General features: G+C 32.6%; 1 protein-coding gene across 1 annotated transcript; it reads left to right on the forward strand.

Annotated features, from left to right (window-relative positions):
• The first annotated feature begins 2,203 nt into the window (after positions 1–2,203).
• On the forward strand, positions 2,204–25,138 carry LOC137402444 (transient receptor potential cation channel subfamily M member-like 2). The gene is made up of 9 exons (XM_068088943.1): positions 2,204–2,230; positions 12,824–12,892; positions 15,024–15,113; positions 15,659–15,737; positions 17,721–17,822; positions 19,385–19,484; positions 21,101–21,326; positions 23,741–23,872; positions 25,044–25,138. Exons 1-9 carry the CDS (start codon positions 2,204–2,206, stop codon positions 25,104–25,106), a joined length of 888 nt encoding a protein of 295 aa, XP_067945044.1. The 3' UTR covers positions 25,107–25,138.

Below are 25,138 nucleotides of genomic sequence, written 5' to 3' on the forward strand. Positions count from 1 at the left end.
AATTAAGTAATATGTTTACATTTTCTTATGGATACTAAGATAAACATCTATTTCTATAACAACCAGCTAAAATCTGTTTAGATGTTTAAATTTAGCAAAATTTTTTAGATATAAATACAGAAATCTAGATAAATAACACAACTTCTTGATATTGGTTGCTATGAACAATGATATACAGCCCCTTCCCCCAGCCTGTGTATATTACACAGCAGCTTGTCATTTTCCTTCTAATATTGAAATTCTCCTATTTCAAGGGAGATATATAAACATATAATCTTTTCTTTTCATTATTGCTGTTTGTTGTACATAATAACACCTAGTACATTACAGCTACCATTGCAGTTCTCCTATTGCACTGCAGTGCCATTTGACTGCAAATATTGCATTTATCAACCAGCAGTACCATTTCTTTTTTCAATATCACTTTAGTCGTTCGCTGTATTACAGGGAAATTTCTAGTAATACAACAAAATGCTTGCTCAAAAACAAAGAAAGGAACATTTAGCTAAATTCTGAGAAGTTTAACTAAAAGCCACTATAAAATAGTAAATGAATAAATAAATTAATTCACTAAAGAGGTATAAATGATATCCCTGAGAACCATAAATATGAAGTCATAAAACCTTCACATGTGCCGATATTGTGTCTTGGTCGCTGCATCCTTATTTGATTTCATTTACGCATGCACACATACATGCATACACACGCACATACACACACACGCAAACACAAACATACACGCGCACACACAAGCGCGCACACACACCCATGTACAATATTGAGAACCATGAACCATAACTCCGATAACCGTGATCATTGTCATTACTGATGTTCAACAGTTTGCAGACTTTTGAGTTCTTTTAATTTACTGTTAACCTATACAGTTACTCTTGTCTTTTGCAGTGTTTCAGTTTTTTTAGCTTTAGATTGAAATGTGGTTTTATTTCATTAAGATGGTTAACACATTCTTGCACCGTTTCTTGCATCTAGTATGCATGAGCAAAATCAATTTTCTGGAGAAGTGGAAGAGTAATAAATAATCACGTTGGTGTATATAAATCGGCGAAGTGCAACGTTTTGGTAAAGGTGTACTTAGCATTTTTTCCCAGATCTACAGTTGTTTGTGTAAAACTGCGTGCTCAGTCCTATGGATATCTTTGCAACTCTTTGATATCTTTCTTCAGAATGTGAGTTTTTTGCTAAGCGACATAAAAAGTGATAATAAGACTTATATTTGCCTTTTTAATTTAAGGTGGCCAGTGCTGTATGTTGCCTTTGATGTGTGAACCTTGTTAATAAGGCAAATAGCAAGTGCTAGCACTTTAAAAGTCTGGCACAAATGTTACTAGTGAGTGTTCTCTCTTCTTTTATTATCTGGCTAAGACCATTCGTATTAGATTGAGTATAGAGCTAACCTCAATTTGAGTATGTGAATGCATTAATATCTGCAGCACCTGTTTTACAGTCTGAGTAAATTTTGTCTCTCAGAAGTCTGACCAAATGGTTCATACTAAGTAAGTTAAAAAGTAGATAAGTAGACGCCTGCAGTTAATTTTCCTGTCGCCAAGCTGCTTTACTCTAAAGGTAAAGTAATAAAATTTAATTTTTCCTTTCGATGGACATAAAGCGGTCATAAATGCTAGAGCAGCATCAAGAACAGCATCACTCAGGCTCTCTTGTTAAATTAAGTTGAAGAAAGTTTGGATGAGGTCGGCTAAAATTTATAGCAAAAACAGCTAGAAACGAATAGGAGATATAATTTTAGTGCTGAAAAAGATGAATTTTAATTAATATAGTTAAAATACAATCCGAAACTTAGCTTTAGGTGTGTGTCTAGTAGGACAAGTTCATTTATGTTAAATTCAAAGTTTATGTTATACACCTGTCTTGAAAGTAAGAACTTCCTATGGTACATGCTGTACATAGTAGGGTTACATTTTATTGCAAATCGTAACCAATAAATACACTAAATATACTAAAGTTGTTGTGGCTAACTCTAGTTAATAAGGTAATCATACTATTTTATTACTATATTTTAGTAATCCAAGGAATGTTTACATTATATAATGACCATATGCTTCTTTACCTAGCTATATGACATTTTCGATATACGATGCCAGCCCTAAAACAGATTTAACTTGTAAAGCGAGGGAGCACTGTATGTCTTTTGAATTTATACTTGATTAGCTGTTCATAATCCACAATGACTAATTTGGATGTCTGCAGGAAGGTAAATTTATGACTGCTGGTAAGTTGGTCTCAATCTGTTAAATCTAAATGTACCATACCTGAGTAACCAGGTAATCTTTATATCAAGCTGGGGGACACTTCAGTTATAATTGGAATCTTGAGAGCTGAATTAATCTGCTCTCTCTGTCTGTCTGTTGATTGACTAAGTGGAGAAGAACCCCACTAGTGCCTTCTCCTTGTGACAATCATTGTGTCATTACTCTGCGGTCCTGTTGAACGGCTGCCTTGTCTGCATCGGGTTTGTGAAAAGCCCTTGTCTAGTACAGTTCTAATATATTCTGTTGAACTTTAGCCAAAAGTTTAAAGTGCTCCCATCTAATTTACTTGGGAAAACGCAAGTTGGGGATGTTTTATAAAGGGCTGTTTATTTTTCATTTAGGCAACATTCTGTCCTATTTTATTATTTTTTGAGCTTCCTCATACCATGTGAATGCCACACTTTGAACCACAGCACATGAATGATACAGTTTTAGCTTAAAACATTAATAACCAGAGTTCTATTGTTTTGCGGTAACTAGTAAGTGTTATTACCGAACTTTTTGTATGGTGCAATATTATATATATTGTATATTATGGCCTGTAATAATTAGGTTTCAGCTTTGCAGATGTTGTAAGATGTGATAATATCTCAACAAAGAAGACTGCCGGATATGACCTAAATATGTCAGCCTTACATGACAACTATTATCTCATTAAAATAACATCGCTGAAACATTCCAAGAGTGACACTGACTTACGCCAGCTATGCCATGTTTACTGTTTCATTTATGTTGACAGTCATTTCTCACATTTATTACGATGAACAATGTCTAAAACCAACAATATCATCATGTCTCTGCCTTCCAAGCTTGTTCTTGATACATTCCATCCTACCTATTGATATATTTTCCTGTGAACTTTGGTCGTGACATCGATGTCCAAAACATCAAATGTATATTTTGGCTAATTTTGTGCAACACATATGCGTGTACCAAGTTGTGTTCGGCAAAGTTTATTCTTTGACAAAATCATTCTGTCACGGCTTTATTACAAAAGAACAAGTTTTTTATATGTGATTGCTATATGCAGAGTGTATTTGACTCAAATACGAGTTTTTGTTTAACGCTTAGAGCGAACGCCCGGTTTTAAGCCCAACCCATAAATATGAAGTCATAAAACCTTTACATGTGCCGATATTGTGTCTTGGTCGCTGCATCCTTAATTGATTTCATTTACACATGCACACATACATGCATACACACGCACATACACACACGCGCAAACACAAACATACACGCACACACACAGGCGCGCACACACAGGCGCGCACACACACCCATGTACAATATTGAGAACCATGAACCATAACTCCGATAACCATGATCATTGTCATTACTGATGTTCAACAGTTTGCAGACCTTTGAGTTTTTTTAATTTACTGTTAACCTATACAGTAACTCTTGTCTTTTGCAGTGTTTCAGCTTTTTTAGCTTTAGATTGAAATGTGGTTTTACTTCATTAAGATGGTTAACACATTCTTACACCGTTTCTTGCATCTAGCATGCATGAGCAAAATCAATTTTCTGGAGAAGTGGAAGAGTAATAAATAGTCATGTTGGCATATATAAATCGGCGAAGTGCAACGTTTTGGTAGAGGTGTACTTAGCATTTTTTCCCAGATCTACAGTGGTTTGTGTAAAACTGTGTGCTCAGTCCTATGGATATCTTTGCAACTTTTTGATATTTTTCTTCAGAATGTAATTTTTGTGCTAAGCAGCATAAAAAAGTGATAATAAGATTTATCTTTGCCTTTTCAATTTAAGGTGGCCAGTGCTGTATTTTGCCTCTGATGTGTGAACCTTGTTAATAAGGCAAATAGCAAGTGCTGGCACTTTAAAAGTCTGGCACAAATGTTAATAGTGAGTGTTCGCTCTTCTTTTATTATCTTGCTAAAATCATTCATATTAGATTGAGTATAGAGCCAGCCTCAATTTGAGTATGTTAATGCATTAATATCTGCAGCACTTATTTTACAGTCTGTGTAAACTTTTTCTCTCAGAAGTCTGACCAAATGGTTCATACTAAGTAGGTTAAAAAGTGGATAAGTAGATGGCTGCAGTTAATTTTCCTGTTGCTTAGCCGCTAGTAGTAAAAACATCCGTCTTTCTAGCTATTTATAGCCTAGACAAGATAATAATATACCAGTAAATCTGTGTTGTTGGCTAATATAAATTGAGAATCTGAATTCTTTTGTGGTTGCAAAGTATGGCATTTGTGGTCATTAGACTAAAATGCGCCAACAGGCTACTTTGTCTCTGTTAATTAAATCATTTTTTGCTTGACCCATTAAAATACAACTGCTTTTATCTCCCCATACAAATCATAGCTCACCATTTAAGTTCCACAAAAACTCTCCTTAAAATTGCAATTCGGCTGTCGACGTGCTTATTACGTTGAGACAAAAATATGTCAATATTCTTTTTGCTGAAAACCTTCTCGTGATGCCTAAAAGTCATACACTGATCAATTTTTTTAGTTTTTTATGTAAAAATTGGTAAGAATTTCCTCTTTGACACCAGTACAAAATAAGAGTCACAACAAAAATCTTCTTCATAACGTATTTAGTCTTTTTTGTAACATAATTAGCATCAATACATTTTTGGTCTCTTCTCTGCTCTACCCACTTCATGTACCAGCTCAAACCACTTTACCATAAAGGTACAGTAATGAAATCTAATTTTTCCTTTCGATGAACATAAAATGGTCATAAACAACAGAGTAGCATCAAGACCAGCATCACTCGGGCTTTCTTGTTGAATTAAGTTAAATAAAGTTTGGATGAGGTTGGCTGAAAGTTATAGCGGAAACAGCTAGAAACGAATAGGAGATATAATTTTAGTGCTGAAAAAGATGAATTTTAATTAAACCATAACTGTCACGAACAACTTTTATCGTATTTACTAGGTAAATCAGACATGCTGATTCCGATTTTGTACTCAAAATAAAGATTAGTCAGCTAACTTTCAGAGTAATTAAAGTTTTTTTACAGGGTTTTAATATCGGTCTCAAAAACAACACGACCGGCACAACAAGCTCCGCCCATAAGTACGTGACGTAACCTAGCTTTTTAGGAACAGAAGTTACGTAGGAATGTTTAGACCGATTTAGAATAATAGAGATTGGTGTTTTAAAATCCATTAATATCTAAATTCAGCCTTAAAAATAATATCAGCTTTTTTCTGAAAGGTAGATAAGCTATTTGGCATTGTATATTTAAAAAAGCGCGATAACAACGCTAGCTTGTGATAAAACCGCGCTTTTTGAGCTTATTTCTCGGCGTTCAGCCCATTTAAACATCATGTAACAAGCTACCAGCAATTTAAATACATGTACTTTATATATCTTTCATAAAAAACTGAAATTATTTTACAGGCTGGATTTAGATAGTAATGGGTTTTAAGACACCCATATCTATTATTCTAACCTCCGACTAAACATTCCTAACTTCCATTCCTGAAAAAGCTAGGTTTCGTCACATATGTATGGGCGGAGCTTGTAATGCCGATTGTGTTGTTTTCGAAACGAACATTGAAACGCTTTAAAAAAGCCTAAATGACATTGAAGGTTAGTGGACTAGTCTTTATTTTGAGTACAAAATTTGAGTCAGCGTGTCTGATTTACCTAATAAATACGATAAAATCTGTTTGTGACAGTTATGGTTTAATATAGTTAAAAATGCATACCGAAACTTAGCTTTAAGCAGGTGTTTAGTAAGACAGTTTATTCAAGCTAAATTCAAATTCTATGTTATATACCTGTCTTGAAAGTAAAAACTCTCTATGGTACATGATGTACATAGTACTGTTACATTTTATTGCAGAGCATAACTAATACACTAAATACACTAAAGTTGTTGTGGTTAACTCTAGTTACTAAGGCAATCATACTATTTATTACTATATTTTAGTATTCCAAGGAATGTTTACATTATATAACTACAATGGGCTTCTATACCTAGCTATATGACATTTTCGGTATATGATGCCAGTCCTAAAACAGATTAAAGTTGTACAGCGAGGGAGCACTGTATGTCTTTTGAATTTGTGCTTGTTTAGCTGTTCATAATTTACAGTGACTAATTTAGATGTCTGCAGGAAGTTAAAGTTATGACTGCTGGTAAGCTGGTCTCAATCTGTTGAATCTAAATGTACCATACCTGGGTAACCAGGTAATCTTTATATCTAGTTGGGGAACTCTTCAATTATAATTGGGATCTTGAGAGCGGAATTAATCTGCTCTCTCTGTCTGTCTGTTGATTTACTAAGTGAAGAAGAACTCTACTGGTGCCTTCTGCTTTTGACAATCAAATTGTGTCATTACTCTGTGGTCCCGTTGAACGGCAGATTTGTCTGCATCTGGTTTGTGAAAAGCCCTTGTCTTGTACAGCTCTAATGTATCCTGTTGAACTTTAGCCAAAAGTTTAAAGTGCTCTCATCTAATTTACTTGAGAAAGAGCCAGTTGGGAATGTTTTTATAAAGGTCTGTTTATTCTTCATTTGAGCAACGTTCTGACATATTTTCTTATTTTGTTGAGCTCCCTCATACCATGTGAATGCCACACTATAAACCAAAGTACATGAATAATACAGTTTTAGCTTAAAATCATTAATAACCAGAGTTCTATTGTTTTGCGGTAACGAGTAGGTGTTTTTACCAAACTTTTTTATGGTGCAATATTATATATATTGTATATTATGGCCTGTAATAATTAGGTTGCAGCTTTGAGGATGTTGTAAGATATGATGTCTCAACGAAGAAGACTGCCTGAGTTTACCTAAATATGTCAGCCTTACATGACAACTATTATCTCATTAAAATAACATCCCTGTAACATTCCAAGAGTGACACTGACTTGCAATGCATGCAAGCTATGCCAGGTTTACTGTTTCATTTATATTGACAGTCATTGCTCACATTAATTACTATGAGCAATGCCTAAAGCCAACAATCTCATTATCTCTCTGCCTTCCAAGCTTGTTCTTGATACATTTCATCATACCTATTGATATATTTCCCTGTGAACTTTGGTCGTGCCATCGATGTTCAAAACATCAAATGTTTATTTTGGCTAATTTTGTGCAACACATATGCGTGTACCAAGTTGTGTTTGGCAAAGTTTATCCTTTGACGCAATCATTCCGTCATGGTTTTATTATAAAAGAAGAAGTGTTTTATATGTGATTGCTATACGCAGAGTGTATTTGACTCAAATACAACTTCTTGCTTAACGCTTAGAGTGAACCTCCTGTTTCAAGCCCAACCCATAAATAGGAAGTCAGCACACCCTCGCATGTACTTATATTGTGTCCTGGTTGCTGCATCCTTGTTTGATTGCCTGCTATGCAATAAGGTGATAGTTTCCCATCTTTTTGTCAGATCTCTTGTTGTTTCTCATGAATAAAGTAACGAATAATGTCCTGGGTCAGCTTTTATTCTTACAATACCGATTACACACCCAACTACTTGACTTCATCCTAAAAAATCTTGCATTTAATAAGTTTCAATTTAAACTTAGTCTGTTTGAAGCCTTCTTGTACATCAGCTAGTGCTTCTAGTTGAGGGCTGAATATTTTGCTAAAGATGACCAAATTGCTGGGTAGGGTAATACTGTGCTTCATGTCAGCTTGTTTAGCTTTTTTAATGATTCTCACAAAAGGGGCAGGTCCTAAAGCCAATCTAAATGATAAAAGTGTACGGTTCTGCAGTTTAATCTTGGTTGAAAAAGCCGATTTGCAACTAATTTTTAGTACATGCGGAATAACTACAATTTTAATACTAATAAATAGTTTAAAGATTTAGAGATCAATAAACAACTACAAAAATAAATTTCAAATTAAAAATATTGTGTCAGCATATTGCAACTTTGTTTGAACTTCTATAATTTGCTAGAATTTTTGGCGTAGAACCTTACTGATGATGATGTAGTTGCTGGACATTTCTTTGTTACTTGTATCACATTGACAACACTAACCCCAACACCATGAACACTGTGAAGTCTGAAAACATAAAAATAGTATGTTAAGTACTAAATATAAACAGCAATATTATGTAACTAGTAATTGATTTTAATAAGTGATCAAGCCAAGACATTACACAGACATTCTTCTAGCAAATTACATCAATAAAGCAGTTGATACATGTGAAAATGGTCAAGGCTAAGCACAGTTCAATGATCAGTAGTTTGTAAACAAAAGGCAGAAAAAATGATATACATATACATTTTGCCTTCTTTCTAGAAGTTTGTTGAAAATACTTGATAAACACAAAAGGGTATAACAACGTTAAAGAAGTTTGTAAAAAAACTGTTTCTTTAATGGCTAGGGAAGCCAGACTGACTAGGATGAGTGAAGGTAAAATATATCTCTAGGGCAAAACAAAGATATTTATTTAGTTGTTGCTTTTCTATTAGTCCCACCAGACTTGGAACCATACTCCGGTCCAATGACAGTATGGGTGACCCAAAAGAAACACAACAACTAGGTCAGCAACATTAAAAACGCAATGTAAACAAAACAGCTTTATTGTAAACAACAGGAAACTGGTTTGACCACAACATACATGTATGTGTGGTTAATTGCTGAAAAGTTCATACAAACAAATGGAATAATTTATTTGTCAGGTAAATGATTCTATGAGTAGAAGGATCTTTGGGCACCATAGGCCTACAATTGTTTTAAAAGTATATAAATCTTTACAAGCATTTGACTTTCTCATCACGTGCTAAAGAATATTTGAATATGGCTTGTAATGACATTAGAAATACTTGTAAATAACTTAAATGATCTTTAACATGTTAAAACTAAATATGGTTAGCATTTAGTAAGACTTTAATTAAAAAATATAAAGTATTTTTGCAACAGCTACCAATGTTGTTTTTGCAATTTCTTCATTCAATACCAAATTCTCACATGGTGTTTATTGCTTGTAGGTGTTTGTACTTGATGTAGAAAAAATGCTCGAGAAGTGAAAGGAATGTTTATTTTCTGCTTTGAAACTTGATGTGAGTATACAAGTTTATAAATTTAGATCTAAAATGACCGATATATTATCCGTTATATGTTATGTTTTGTATGCATATTCATAAACATACTCTTATTGCCTATTAAATTTGAAATGTATAGGCTTTAATAAATGTCAGTACAAGTAGTAAAACAAAGGTAGTTAAATAAGGTCTCAAAAGTTTAGCTAAAGAATTATGTTTAAAATACACCAAATATCAGCTTTGGTAAGCAAAAAACTTTGATCAGAGGGTATTAATTATTAAATCATCACATTTTTTTAGATCAAGTCTAGTAAACCTAACTTGAATTACATAGCTAATGAAACGCTAGCTATCAGATTCATAAATTAAAACTTTTTAGTGCTCACATCTGATTGAGTTTCAAGTTTTACTATCTCAAGTTTTACTAGATACAGATTTGTTTGTCAATTAAATCCAAGGCAAATCAAAGATTATAATCACCCGAGATTACAAGGCTGTTAGCACGCAACAATTCCTAACGAAAGATGTAAATCAAGATTGAAATTTTTCAACGAGTAACAATTGATTGTATTTAAATCATTTTGATTCTCAATTCTATTAGATATTTAGATGGGCTGATTTTCTATAGATTCCTTCTAAAAGTGTTTATGTTACACTATGCAATTTTTATGTTTTCTAGACTTATAAACTGTAGATTTGATTATGGCTTTACTAGCGGTAATGCTGATGATTCTTTCAATGAAATATGCTAAAAAATTAATTTTTTGAAAATTGAATGATGAAGTTGCACAAAAAAGGAGCAAATATATTTAAATTCCATTATTGTAACACATGAAATATTACCTAAGAATTTTGATAATAAAAAGTAAAATTAAAGTCCGAAACATGTCAAGGTAACAAATTTATTTCATGTACTATAACTTCAAATACATTTCTACATTACCTCTTTAATCTACACTACAAATACAAATGTATCTGCTCTACTACCAAGGCTACACCTATTTTTGCCTGTCCTTAATAAAATGGCATTATGATGATAAAATATATTAGTTTTTGTATTATAATTAGATCCTCATTTGTAATCATTTTTACAGGCAAAATTATAGATTTCTGATATACAATCTAACAACTATTTAAACTGAAATCAAAAGAAGTTTCCATCACATGACATCTAATTGAATTTTAAAACATTGTAGTTTTGTTAGAGTCAGTAATTTCTGAGTAGCTGACTTCTGCATTTCTTCTTTTTGTGCAGTCAAATATCATAAGAAGATTATTGATAGTGGTGGTAGCAATCTGAATTAAAGCAAAAATTGTGGCAAACTATAAACTTATATTATTTCTGAAAAAGTTTGTAAGAGACCTATGAAGTGATTTATTAGCTATTGGCAAAAAGTGCTAGTGGTTCAGATAAACGGATGTAATGTACCGATGTTTGTATTCTTTGATTATTCATGATCATCACACCTGTATGTAAGCTGATGCAACACACTATGTGAATCAACAGTTTTTACAAACTAGTGCAGAAATGTTTCTTTATTGTGCTTTCAGTGGGGCAATCCATAACCTTGTTTCTCTTATTGTGTGTCGTCTGATTCATTGCTGGCTTGTTTGTGACTAATTCTTTCAGTGAAATAAGTTAGTCTAGTCTAGCACAGCAAACAGTCAAGAAGCTCCCTGCGCACTTCTAATGATAATCAACGTATGAATGAATACATTAAACCGGAAACATTAAAAAAAATACATATATGCGGTAATAACAAAATACAAGCCATAGGAATTATTAAAACAGTTGAATTGTATGTGATATGAGTTAATTGTTTTAGTGTTTTGAGTTAAACTCCATCTATAGTTCTATCAATACTCTTATCTTTGCATCACTTGACCAGAAGTCTGTTCTTCTGACTAGATTGGATAAGAAAGATCTTGACAATAAAACTCCTAATTGTAATACCTCAACTAGTTTTATTTCTTTTTAATAATTTAGGATTTTGCTTTCAATATTGGTCATAATTCAACAGCTAATGGCTGCAGTTTTTGATTATAATGTCCAAAATTAAATGGAATTATAAGAAGAATCCTTATACTGTGATTGTGATAGCTATGTTATACAAAAACATCTAGAACATATTAATCTTATGTTTGGGTGTTTAGGAGTGTGATACTGAGTCTTTTAGGTAAAAATTTCACTTCATCAAAGTTTAAGATGAAAAATGCTAAATTACGAAGTGCTAATTTTCATATGATTTGCTTTTATCAGTTTTATGTATCTATATATATATATATATATATATATATATATATATATATATATATATATATATATATATATATATATATATATATATATATATATATATATATATATATATATATATATATATATATATATATATATATATTTCTCAAAGTATGGCCGTGTGTCGTATGTCTGTCTGCATTCCGGCTATAGCGATTATTAGAACAGCCTAGCTAGGCAACAATGCTGACACAATGTCATTGCCTACCGGCATTTGAAGCTTACTAACTAGGTGAGTAGAATTTTCCATCGGTGATGTGCCAGGCCACTTGGCAATGGCCTGCCACATGCTGGAGAGTTGCCTGTCAGCAAGTGGTAAGCAAATCTCATCGGTTCTCATTGTTTATAAGTTGATTTGTAATACCCAAGCAACGCGGGGAGGCTCAGCTAGTTTTGTAATAAGCGTATCAACTTCCTTAACTACTTTAACAATTTAGAGCTCTGCGCTTTCTGTGCATAACTACTCTCTGTGCTTGAAAATCTCTAATTAATCTAGGTTAAACAAATCTAAGTAAAAGTAATTACGTTACTTCAATTACTTTCTTACTTAAGTATTTACTTATGTCGATACTCAAGGACTGAGATTAATCTTAATATTTATATACTGAGTAATTTTAAACCGGTACTGAAATACTCAAATATTTAAGTACTTAATTTACTTGTGTAGGGAAGCAAACAAACTGATGCCATAACTAACAATGTAAAGGACTCAAAAGCACTCAAAGTACTCAAGTACATATTTTGAATACTTGAAGTGCTCAAATTGTGTATTTGAGTACTGTGAGTACTTTTGACTACTTAAAGTTGTTAGATTTTGCATCAGTTTGCTTGCTTCTATTTCACAAACATATACTCTCCATAAAACTGTGATTGGGAAAAAACTCATCTGTCTGAACAATTTTGACATTGTCATTTGTCAATAAATAAATAAATGTTTATTCTTACCCTATATTTTGGGCTACATGCAGTTATCTTTAAAATGTGATAACATTTAAATTACTAAAAATCTTTTAACATGAGAAAAACTATTGAATTATGTGCAGCTTGTTCATAATTACTATTCAATAGCACAACATTATGGAACATTTAACCAATTACACATATAAAAATTAAGTAATGAAATCAACCTTTTGCTCCTCATTTATCCTTTTAAAGCTACTGCTAACTTTCAGACTGTCTATCGTAAGTTAGATATGATAAAATTTGGCTCGTTAAAAGTTCATATAGACCATTAATAAATCATATTTGAATAGCGAAGGGAACTTCCAACATTGACTCAGATCTCCCCAGAGAGAGATTGCTTGGAGCTTCTCTATGAGTCGGTGAGTATTCTAAAGTTATTTCAAGAACTGCAGGAATGTCAAACTATGGTAGATTTTGTGTTAGTGTGGCAAATATTAATACCACCTATCATTTTTTGTATGGTGAGTTGCTGTTTTACTTATTAAAGTCTAAACTTTGGCTAAATAACTAACAATTGTAAAGTTTCTTTACTGGGACCAAAAATGAGGCATAGTTTACTAGGGCAATGTCAAAGATACATGTTTCCTCTGTAGAACACTTTGCACAGAGCGCTCAACATTTCAGGCGGCTGATAATATTGATTTCAATATAAGATATGCTCAGTTTTAGGAATATAAAGTTTCACTATCTGTCATAGGCCACAGAAAGAACCACAAAAATATTGAGCGAACTACATACAGATATGAAATACAATACACAGACAGTGATGTTGTGATAAATTGTTGTTTAAACAAAAACAAAAATATAATAATAATTCATAATGCATAATAGAATGCCCTCTGATAAAAGTCAATATTGTCTGTGTAGGATTTACATATACATAGAGAGACACTTTTAAAAACCTCTAGAACAGTTTATTTTGATGCCAAGTAAATGAGATTTTTTTCAAAGTGCCTACATTATAAATACAAGCAAAGTTTTATTTTTGTCTTAAAACTAGAGCACAACATGCATCAATGTTAGTAATAAAACTTAATAAGAAATAAACTTCTTCTCTTTATTGGCATTTTTAAATTAAGGGTATCATTGTGGTATCATTGTATCATTTTGTCTTTGACTCGAACTAAACGTAAAAATATTGAAATATTGAATACCTCAATTCAGCAAACACCTTTCAAGTTACTTGATTTATTTTACTAATCAACCATAAATGCTTTAGATTTGTTAATATTAAACTATTTTTTATATACATGTATTTTGCAAACTGGGTAAACAATTTAAAGCAGTATAATTACAATAATTGACAATAACAATTTACAATAATTAACAATAATTGTATAAGCTCAATGACTAATCTGCTCATTGCTTATAAAATGGTGTACTCTGCTTTATAAATATAAACATACTTGATCTAAATAAAAAAACAGTTTTTGCTAAGCAGTTAGATGGCGAGGAAGCAAAACTGGTACATTCACAATTTTATTTTCTTATTCATAAGTAACATCTTTTATTTTGATGACTCAAGTGAATAAAACATTTGGCAGAGACCAGCGGGAAAACTAGCACTGAATGCTCCGGCTAAAGGTCAATAACTAGTTACATTAATGATCAGCCGAGCTGAGTAAACTGCTTAAAGTAAATTGAGCAGTAGTATCAGGAATATAGCCAATTTGGCTAACAAAACTAAGGTCAGCACAGGTGAGACCCTCTCGGCTATGAAGGACAGAGTGAATTTGAATACAGCTTTGGGGCTGGCTATAACCATCCCTACTGAAGCCAGTCACGGTATAATTTTTATACTGAAGCCAATTCGCATACACACGGCTTGCCAGGCTTGAAGCAAACAAAGATTGAAGCAGATGTGAGAAGCCTGGATGAGCAGAGAGAGTCATATTACTTGAAAGTTTCATCCTTAGCAGTTAAATGTATGAGCAGTAATCTTGACTGTATTATGTCCTTGAGAAATATATACATACTTTGCCCTGCACTAAAGTGGTTTGTTAATTTTTGAAACACATAGAGGAACTCAGAAGGTTACTTTACATAATGTACTATAAAGGTGTATGCTGCAGCTATTCTAATAAGATGATGTTGTAAATTTATTATATGAAATATGCCTCTAGGGTAACAACCAAATGCTGAACACTTTCTCTATACATTTTAAAATAGAATATGTTTCTTACTAAAACTTGACTCAGATAAACAAGATGAAAGTGAAAGGTAGTACAACTTTTTGACTTTGGCTAGAGGTTGATAAAAGTGCTAGATAAGCACTTTTGTTATCACATAAGTTACTTAAGAAACCTTATTCATACACGAGCAGCTGATTAAATATAAGTCTATGGTTGAATAAAAACCAAAGACAATCAGAACATTTGCATTTTCTAAATAGCTAATAGTAAATGGTACAGTTTTATCTAATAAAGTTGTCAATGGTGAGATAAATACTGTTTGCACGTTATAGCCTCTATGCCTATTTTTACTTGACAGTCTTTGAAAGAACTTGAAGACTCTGAAGGAACCAATCAAGAATTAGTCTGGAATGTGCTTTCCCAGTTATTTAGCGCTTCTACCAAAAAGGCAAGTAAACCTTACTAAGCTGCAAAAAAAATACAGACATTTAGTCGCATGCAAGCTTCACAAAAATACTGATTTTTTAAAAACAACACTTAGTTAAGTTCATATCTGTTCAAAGTATTTTAGTTTACTGTATTATAATGCTTTGTGCAATTATGTTAACACATAAAAACTTGAGATTATTATTTTTTCATATGCAATTTTTAGCATAGCAGATTTATCCGGCCCTTTTTTGAAAGACTTCAAATTTAATAGCTACTTTACCATCGGTTGCATTAGCGCAAAGCTTATGCACTTATCATTTCAGTAACGTTTTCTTATAATTTTGTGATGTTTCCACAATTAGGTTATATATAAAACTATCATTACTATAATTGACTTTATGTAAAAGTTCACAATATAATTTGTCATAATATTTATCCAGTATTACCAAGATTGAAAGTGATTGACAAAGTGTGTGATGTTACAAAACTGTTATAAGTTCTCAGAGATCAGCAGGTTATACTATGTCTTCTTAATGTCTCACTGTTGTTCTTTTTCATTAATAGGATTGTTTGCCTCAAGTCAGAGCTTTCCTTAGCAGCCTTTTTGTTAGTGACCATCAAAGTCACATGCATGAAAGGGAACGTGAGTAGTTACATGTTGTAGCAGAAACTTTAGTTGATAAGTACAAACTACAAATATGAGGCTATCTTAAGATTGCTTTTCTTGGAAGTTTTAGCAGCAAAGGTTTTTGGTGACTAACAGCCTCTGACCTGGTTGGATAGACATGGGTGCCTGCTCGGCAATGTGTGGGTGTAAGACCTTCCGAGTGTGGGGCATTGCGGTACCGTCCGGTCCGAGATGGACATTCTATATTGAGTCAATGCAAGGAATTATTCCCTGTTAAGCTTTTCACTGCCTTCCATGTACAAATTTAGCTATTGGCCTACTGACAACCATTTCTCCAAAAGATTACCAATTTTGCTTTGTTATATGTATACAATTTTTTAAACTTCAAGTTCCATCTAGAAAATTTTTGTTAATTATTTAATGTTGCCAACATGTTAATCAATTTTGCAATGCAAAAAGCTTAATGTGTCTATACTTTGAGCATTACTGAAGCTATGAGCAGCTACGATCTTGATGAGACAAAAAGGTGATCCTTTGCAATGTTCCTTACTCTTACCAAACTATTACTTTCATAACCATGCCTTTATAATACCTTTATAAGAAACCCATGTTCAATTTACATTTAAGTTATGCCCTGCATCCAACAACATCTCTCTATGACTGCATCTAAGTTGCATTTGTGTCTGTGGGTTTTACTCTTAGTCTCAGTGTCAGCATTACCTCAGGTTTCTCCTCAAGGTAGATTGGCTATTGAAACTTTTACCTTCCAAACCTTTACTTTCAACGGCGCCCATGAGACGAAAAGTTGTTTATCAGTGAACCTTTTTGATGAAGCATTGTCATGCTTGCCAAACTCAAGCTTTGAATAACTGAAATCTACCATTACCAAATACTCTTGCCCACTTAAAATCACTACAAAATCTATGACACAGTTCCCCCTTCTTCTCTTCTGGATTCATAACTTCTCCAACAAATTTGCTAAAACTGAATGCTTTAAAGCACTTCACTTTACTAGAAGTTTTTCAACACCAACACCTCTCCTGCATCAGTGTTTTTTCCAGAAATGGTATCTCTATTGATCCACAACCTCTTGTACAATACCATCTCTCCTTTTACTCTCGTTACTTTACCTGCATGCCAAACCTTTACTTTATGTTATCTAAAATGCACAATCATTTAAGGGTGAAACAAAAGCATTTTTTCCTTACAGCCTCAGCACTCATGTTTCTGCTCATTAACTGATGATCGCCTCAAAAAGAAATCAAAGTTTCATGATGAATGAGGGAGAGCTACTTACCAGTGATAATTTCAAAGCAGTCCTTTATCTTCCTTTTTGCTGACATATGATCATTACTAGCAGCTGTACTACTTATTCATATAACTTCATTCATTTGTCATATATGCCATTGTTAACTGCAAATGTCCCAATCGCAGTAGACATCAGTATAGCCTTTTTCCCACAACCTTGATCATGCAACACAGTTGATATGGGGTCAGGTTCCTTCAGATTTTGTGTAGGGTTTGATTGCAGTGGTATGTTGCTGTCTGAACAAATAAAAAAAATTTAAATTAAAAAAGTTGAGTTAAACAAACAGAACACAGAACCAAAACTTAAAAACTTCAGGGCATAAGAAAATCATAAAACTTTCGGTGTTGTACTGGCACAATGTATACATCAATTTATTTTTTAATTATAAGAATAGTATTCATATTAAGTTTAATGGTTTTTTTTGTACATTCCAGCAACTGCATGACATATTTTTAGCCAATATTTAACTTACCTATTTTATCAGTAGGCAAAAATTAACCTTATAATATAATGTTACGTAATGTTAATGAATGTAATCAGTTTTAATAGGCTTTTTTCATTTTCCAAATATTTCCTAAAAAACTTGAAATGCTTGTTGAAGTTGCTGCTGCTTAGCTGACTGTTACCTGTTTCCTTGTTTAATGTGAATGCCACTATGCAGCACTTGATGATCAAGTGGTTTTTTGCAGATATTGTTGAAGATCCGGTCAAACATTTGTTTCTATGGGCTGTAATTTTTAAAGAGTTTCATCTTGCAAAAATACTCTGGGAAGTCAGCAAGCCTGATATTGGTAAGCGTAATTAATGCCTATACTTATTGTCATGGCTTATTAAAAAAACCTGTATCAGTCTTGCTTCTGATATTGTACTAGGCTAGATATTATACCTTTACAAGTTTCCTTTATTGAAAAGTCTAGAAAAGCTATAAACAGAAGAAAGCCGTTTTATATAGAATGCTGATTGTGTCTAAATTTAATTTTTGGCAGCTCGTTTCATGGTATGCTGCCTTAATCTTTAAACATCAACTGCAAGTAAACTATTGTTAAAAGCTCTGTTCCTGACCAGCAGCTACAAGAATCTTCTCATAAATCACGATTTGCTAAAATTACCTTTCGGTAACCCTACTTGACTAAAAAATGCTCATTTATATTATAGAATTTACCTTTTGACAGTTGGAGTTAAACAAACAAATTAATAAATCAAATAAACAATAAATTAAGAAAATATATATAATAAGTACTCGTCTGATTTAGTAGCCTTATTCATTCATGTCACATAACCCAGAAGTTTTATATGAAAGTGATTTTTTCTTAAATGTCCAAATTATGGTTGGATAACTTTTTTTGGGCATAAGGCCACTTTCGGATGGTACTTCGATAAAAGGCCACCATCACCTATGTCCTAGAACTTTCAATGATCAATGCAGGGAGAAAAATGTTTACCTCCCTCTATCACTGTTTCTCAGAATGTCAATGATCATATCATGAATTTTTAGATATTACCTCGGCGTTACCAATTTTTAGAAAACTATAAAAATAGAAGAACCTCAACTTTCTCCTGCTATTGCAATGAGTGCATTATTATTATTTGCCTTGCTTTAATATAATCTTTGCTGCATTTTCCATTGCTGCACCTGAACTCACTGCCACGGAGTTTCTGAATATTTTGATGTGGAAAGGAAATGTTGGAGGGGATTCTCCATGCAAAAATTGGGTTTTAATTTCTGCAGGACAAGCACAATGATTACTCGTTACGATCGTGTTATTTCCTTAATAAGGGAAGCACCTTCTCTATGATGTCACACAGCAAATAAATTTTTGCAGAATTCAGACTAAAAACTATATTTAATTTGTTCCCTTTAGCCAGCAACAAAAAGGTCACATTGAAACAGCAAAAGGGAAACAATGGCCTGAAGGCCGAACATTGCCTAGACCTGCTCTAGAAGAACATCTGTTCATTGTTCTTTATTCTCCAAAAATTGGTAGCAGTGTTTAATTAAAGAAAGCATGAATTAAAGTGCATCAATCATCTACTCAGCTGTCATATTTGTAATAATTTAGTAACATATTTGGATCTATTTCTTTACTCAGAATTACAGATACAAATTCTGATTTGTCTACTTCTACAACTTTTTGAATTTAACTTTTCTCTACTCAAAAGATTGAATATTTTTTAAAGTGCAGATGCATCTTAAGGCTTTTAACCTAACTTCAGCAAAATATTTTCACATTTTCATCTAAAGCTAGCCATAATTAAAATTAATCTTTTTTAACTCATAAATTAAGTTTATAACGCAAATTACTTCACACCTTTTCATCAGCACATCAATTCTTTTCTGAATTTTTATTGTCAGCTGGAGCTGTCGTAGCAGCATCAGTGATGCAATTCATAGCAAAAATAGCTAAGAAGAATGAACAGAAGGAAGTAGCCGATTTGTACCGGAAGAACTCAAGGTATGACAAGTTTTCAACCTTTTGTGATCAATTTGCTAAATATCAACGGTCGTAAATAGCTATCCAGGTATCATTAGAGTTGCTTAGATGCCCTATCTTATACCTTCACTCAACGAAGAAGTACACCTCTATTTAAATAAAATAACGTAAGCGACTCTGTAAACCTGTGCAAAAAAGTAAACATCTTTGTTACGGGTTGAGAGAGAATTATGCAGAGTAAAGTGCTAGTTTATAGTTATTGTCAGGTATGCTTGCTTTACTCCTAGAATACTGTTAAATATGTAAAATGTTTCATGAACTAATCAGGTAGATTAGGAAAAAAAAATTTTGTTCAGGTTCAATGCAGTTCAAAGATTATAGGTTTGGGTATTTAAAACTCTTTTGCCAAACTAGTTGAGCTGAACTCGTTTGAAACAAAACATCAAGCCAAATCATTGCGTGTTGTTTTATGAAATTTTTCATTAATTTATTTCTTGTGGTCATAAGCTTTTCTTCACCCTGTTCTCTGCTACTTTTTTCAATCTGCTTTCTTACGTAATACGTTATTTATGATTTTAAATATGAAAACTGTGGTCAATATAAAAACTTGAATTGACCTAATGTTCAAACATATGGAGTTGTTTATGGAGAAAATTTTAATGTAGATAATATATGGTCAAGTATGTTTAATTTTTTTGTAATACTTTTGCAAATTTAATCATGGAGCTAGCGATAATACATACTCATTATATATTATGAACACTTGGTATCCTGCTAAGCTTGATTGTCATGTTTTAACTTTTATTTTTTAAACTCTTTATTTACTGTGAATCTAATCATTCATCGTTACATACTGGTTATATCTCTTGGTATTAAATATGTAAGTGAACATTGTCTGTATGTTATTTCCTTGTTTCGGTGTATCTCTGGTGATCCTTTTCATTTTTTCACCTAATTTTGGCTCAATTGCATGTATAATATTAATATTTAAAATATTAGTTCCATAGTCCAGTCAGCTAGTGACTTATTTGTTTTTAATTTTATAAAGCACATTTAAATTTTGTTCTAGTTCTGCCATCAAAGTTTACTAGCGTGTTCAAATTTCCCTGGTGTACTGTCATGCTGTTGGACAGGATCGTCTTCATTAGGCTGTTGCTTTCTGCTGTTACACTTTTCTGTTATCTTCGATTTTATATTTTTAAGATTTCTCGAAGACAGTTGAAGACTGCAAGGAAAAATATCAGAGCACACAATAGTTACTTCTGTTCAGAGTGGGTGACATAATCCACAGGGTGCTGTAAATATCAACCCTTTTGTGAGAGGTCCCATTGTTTTTTTTTATATTTAACATGGCGATGCACTTGAGCAAAATAAATAACTAAAATATTTTTAATAAGTCTTCAATTCAGAGGAGTTCAATGCCATGTAATAAAATATTGCAATAAGTTAAACAGTCATAACATTTGAGTTGCAATGAAATTAAAATGGCATGAAAAAAATAAGTGTTTATTGAAATGTTTTCTGCAAGCATCGCATGTTTAAACTAAAAAATTTGAAGCGATGTTTTGTTAATTTTAAACTATTTTTGTTATTATTAAGGCTACCTAAAATTATTTCCTGTGCAAATTTTCTTTTAGAAAATTTGAAAACATGGTGGTGGGTCTTCTGAATGACTGTTGGGAAGAGAGTCGACAGCTCACAAATTATCTTCTCACAAGACCCAACCCAAACTGGTGGCATTGCACTATCCTATCTATGTCTTATTATGAAAATTTAAAACGTGTCCTATCAACTGATGCGTGCTACAGCAAACTTCGGAGCATCTGGAGAGGCGATATATCTCCACAAAAACATTATATACTGGTTGGTAGTAATTTATCTTAATACGATAACTCTGTAGATCAGAATTGCAACAAAAATTACTAGCGTCGTATAAACTCATGATATCATCTTTTGTCAAACCAATTTTAAACAGCTGAGGTCAAAATGTTGTTTTTAAAAGCCTGGAAAAACGTCAGTTTACAGAAGTTAGCACTTTATTGTGAGAGATCATCGGTGTGCTAGTTTAGCAAAGAGCATTAATATGTGCACATTTATTTGATAATTGCACAACGATGTGTTGGTGCAGTTGTTTGCATTTTGGCATACCATAACATGAGATGGTAATTTAACTCAAGTGACAGGTAATTTTTTTAACCTGTAATCTTGGCTTCAAACTAATGATCGGCATGTTTCTTACCATAACATAGATCATGATAGTATACTATGCTTTACATAGCCAAAATTTTTCAAATTTGACAGAATTTTCTGGGCAGTGTTAACGCATCTATTCGGTAGATTTTGTAATTTTACTATTAGTTCAATTTCCTTGAACTTAATAGTGAGATTTTATTAAAACTGTTTTTTAACATATTAAAATAACCCTAAAGCAATCAACATGAGTTCTAAAAGACCTAACAAAATACTCATGCTTGAATCAAGTTATAGCATTTTAAGTTGTTGAAGCAATACCTCATCAATCAAGTGTCTGCTTAGATTACTGCGGGCAGAATTTGAGTAGATACTTTAAAAAAAAATTGTTGCACAGTTGATAGCTCTGTGATTTTGGTTACACATGTCTGTGTCTAGTGGCAAGAGTACTTTGACGACTAGAGACACGCCCAGTTGCAGGGGGCAACCTAAAGATGGAAGCTAGTACCAGCAGGGTTTTCGATTATCGAGCCTCCAACGTCTTTTTCACAGGACAAGGGTTCTAGACCATTAGGCTAAGATCGCTCTGGTAGAGAGTAGGCATACATTGAGTTGTACTTAATTTTTCTCACATTGCAAAAGGAGCATTAATTTCATGTATAAAAAAAGAAATTTATACAGTAACAATTTTATGGAGTAGAGAAGGTCGTCTTCCGCAACATATATAAACACTGTTGGCAGGGGTGAAACGAATAAACTAAAGGCTTTACTGTGAACACAAGCATAAGAGATAAGATGTCACCACCATTAAAATGTTACATGCAACTAACTAAAATGATAATCTTTTCTTTGTGAGAGGAGATGCATTTCAAATGAAATTCCCAAGTCAAAAGAAGAAAAATTGAGACACCTAAATATTGCAGCTGCAAAATTAAATAAGATCTTATCAAGTACGAGCAACATGTTGTAATCTTGCTTGAGATGGAAGCTAAATGTAAAGTTAAATTAAACAAAAAAATAAAATATATCTGAACACTTCATTGGGTGTAAAAAGTCCAATTCACCACTGAGCTCAAAAAATACCAAACATCATCATGTTTGGTATTTACAATTTGGATTAATTACAATTTACAAATTTGTTACTTGATATTCCCAATATATTGCCTAAAATTTACAATCCTTTTTTAGGGTAATAGATTTATAGAGCATTATAACAGACAATGCAATAATTGAGAAATCCAAAACCCATTCTCCAAAAGAACAGATTGTTAACCAAAAGAGCTTTATTAGATAATAAATGACCACACAGCATTTCACTCTGGCACTCAAAACAAGGCAGTACTCACAACCTTAAAGGGTGCTGTGAATGATCATATGGCAACACTTTGTGACATTGCCAGATTCAACTCATAAAGGGGTAGATGAAAAACTGTTCACACACAGGCTCTTTTATCTAACAGAAAGAGAGAGAAATTGTGTTGCATTTGTATGCATGAAGTTGTATGATGAAGCTATCTAATAACAAAATATTAAAAAAGGTTGAGAATTGGAAATATTTTGAATATTTGTTGCTTTGCTGAAAAATTTATACGATAGTTGTTAGTGTTGGGGAAATTAGCAGTAAAAACTATTTGTGGTGCTACATAACTCTCTGTATATATCAGTTATAGAACCTGTTGAAGGGTTGTGTTCTCTTTGTAATTAATAATATATGGCTAGCATGTGGCACAATGCTGAATGACTTGTATTTCATAAAGACGGTTTCAGAAATATATAGATGGAAGAAAAAATATGTATATAGAATGATTTCTTTGTTGAGGCTCTGACTGAATAAAGTAATACAATAAAACTACAAATTTGGCATTAGTTCTGCAACTATACTTGAATTATTTACCTGGTCTATCGATGCTTTAAACAAATTATTGGCTTAAAGAAGCGCAATGCTAACCATTACAGACTGTAAAATTGAGAAAATAAAAAGAGATATAAAGAAAATGCTCTGGTATTTGAAGGTCATCATCAAACTATTGGCACAAATCAAAGCAAACAATACATACATGTACATGTACTTATTTCTTTATTTGCAGATCACAGCTGCTGCATTCCTTCCTTTTCTTATTCCTTGTACTCAATTTGAGGATAAGAAAGATTGTAAAGTGGACAAGTCAGTCTTAGAAAGGTTTTTCTCAACACCTCATGTCAAATTTCTACACTACGGTGTTAGTATTCTACCCAGTGCGCTTGGTAGCTGCTTCCACAAACCTTTCATTGACCACAAAGATTCCAATAAAGTAGAGTAATACTGACAAATTTTACAAAAAAATGGGCAAACTATTTCAACAAAATATATGAAAAACAAAGAAATGTAATCGATTGGTAGAAAAAAACTCATTTTGGTAAACTTTCGACTACATTCACATATTTGTGAACGGTATTATTGTTTCACAAATGCATTAGCTGTTTTTAGTGTGATCACCACAATATGTGAACCATAAATTATTAATGTGGTATTTAAAACTAGTTGTGGAAGACTAGTTGTGAAATATGTTCTAATGTTTGTAGATAGTTGCTTATAAAAGTTAACACCCTGATAGTTCTTTAAAAAGATAATACTTGCAAATGCACAGCTCAATTCAATTTTCATGCGTCGTCGATTTTTACTCTAGTGTTTTCAAATGCAAATTGTATAAAGTAGAACGTAATCTTTAAGCATGGTTATAAACAAAGATTGCTGGTACACACACGTTACGATAACCACAACTGCCACTTAGGAGAGTTTTTGATTCTGTAGTTTAAAGACACCCGCTGCACTTAGGCATATACTATCTGAATGTGCGCTGCTGACGCGCATGTCTTAGCCCTAAACAATCTTATTATACATGAATATATTACCATATTAATACTATAACATTATATAGATGTAATTATAATATGTTATTCGCATTACTTATATTAATACATATAAGATGAATACATTTTACCGATGATCAATATTCTGAAAATTTCTGGCCCTCGAAACACAAGTATGAAAAATGCAAATGACATTAGCATCAAAAATTAAAACAACTGCAAAGACTCTCATATAACTTAGCCCAGAGTATTATGTTACAGTAAAACAATAGTAATATTAATCTATATTTCATCAGAATAGGCTTTGAAAATTTGAATTCTTTCTCCTTAATTATATTTTTTTAAATGATTTTATGAATTTGAAAAAGAAATAAAATTTGAATCATATATGCAACAAAACGTGATAGCAAGCGTAATGCAAATACAAAAACATGGTAGTGTGTTATGCAGTTCATACATGTTAGTATTATCTATATACACACAAAATACTACTTGTTTTGTTGGTAAACTAAAGGTTTTACTGTTGAAATATTCTTTCAGGCGTGGTACCTGGCATTTCTGCTAGCGTTCAGCTTCAGCTTCAGAAATGATCATACTCATTGATCTTCGACCGATCGTCTCTTTTTCTTGCAACT

The sequence above is a fragment of the Watersipora subatra genome, chromosome 8 (assembly GCF_963576615.1).
Source record: "Watersipora subatra chromosome 8, tzWatSuba1.1, whole genome shotgun sequence".
Lineage (NCBI taxonomy): Eukaryota > Metazoa > Bryozoa > Gymnolaemata > Cheilostomatida > Watersiporidae > Watersipora > Watersipora subatra.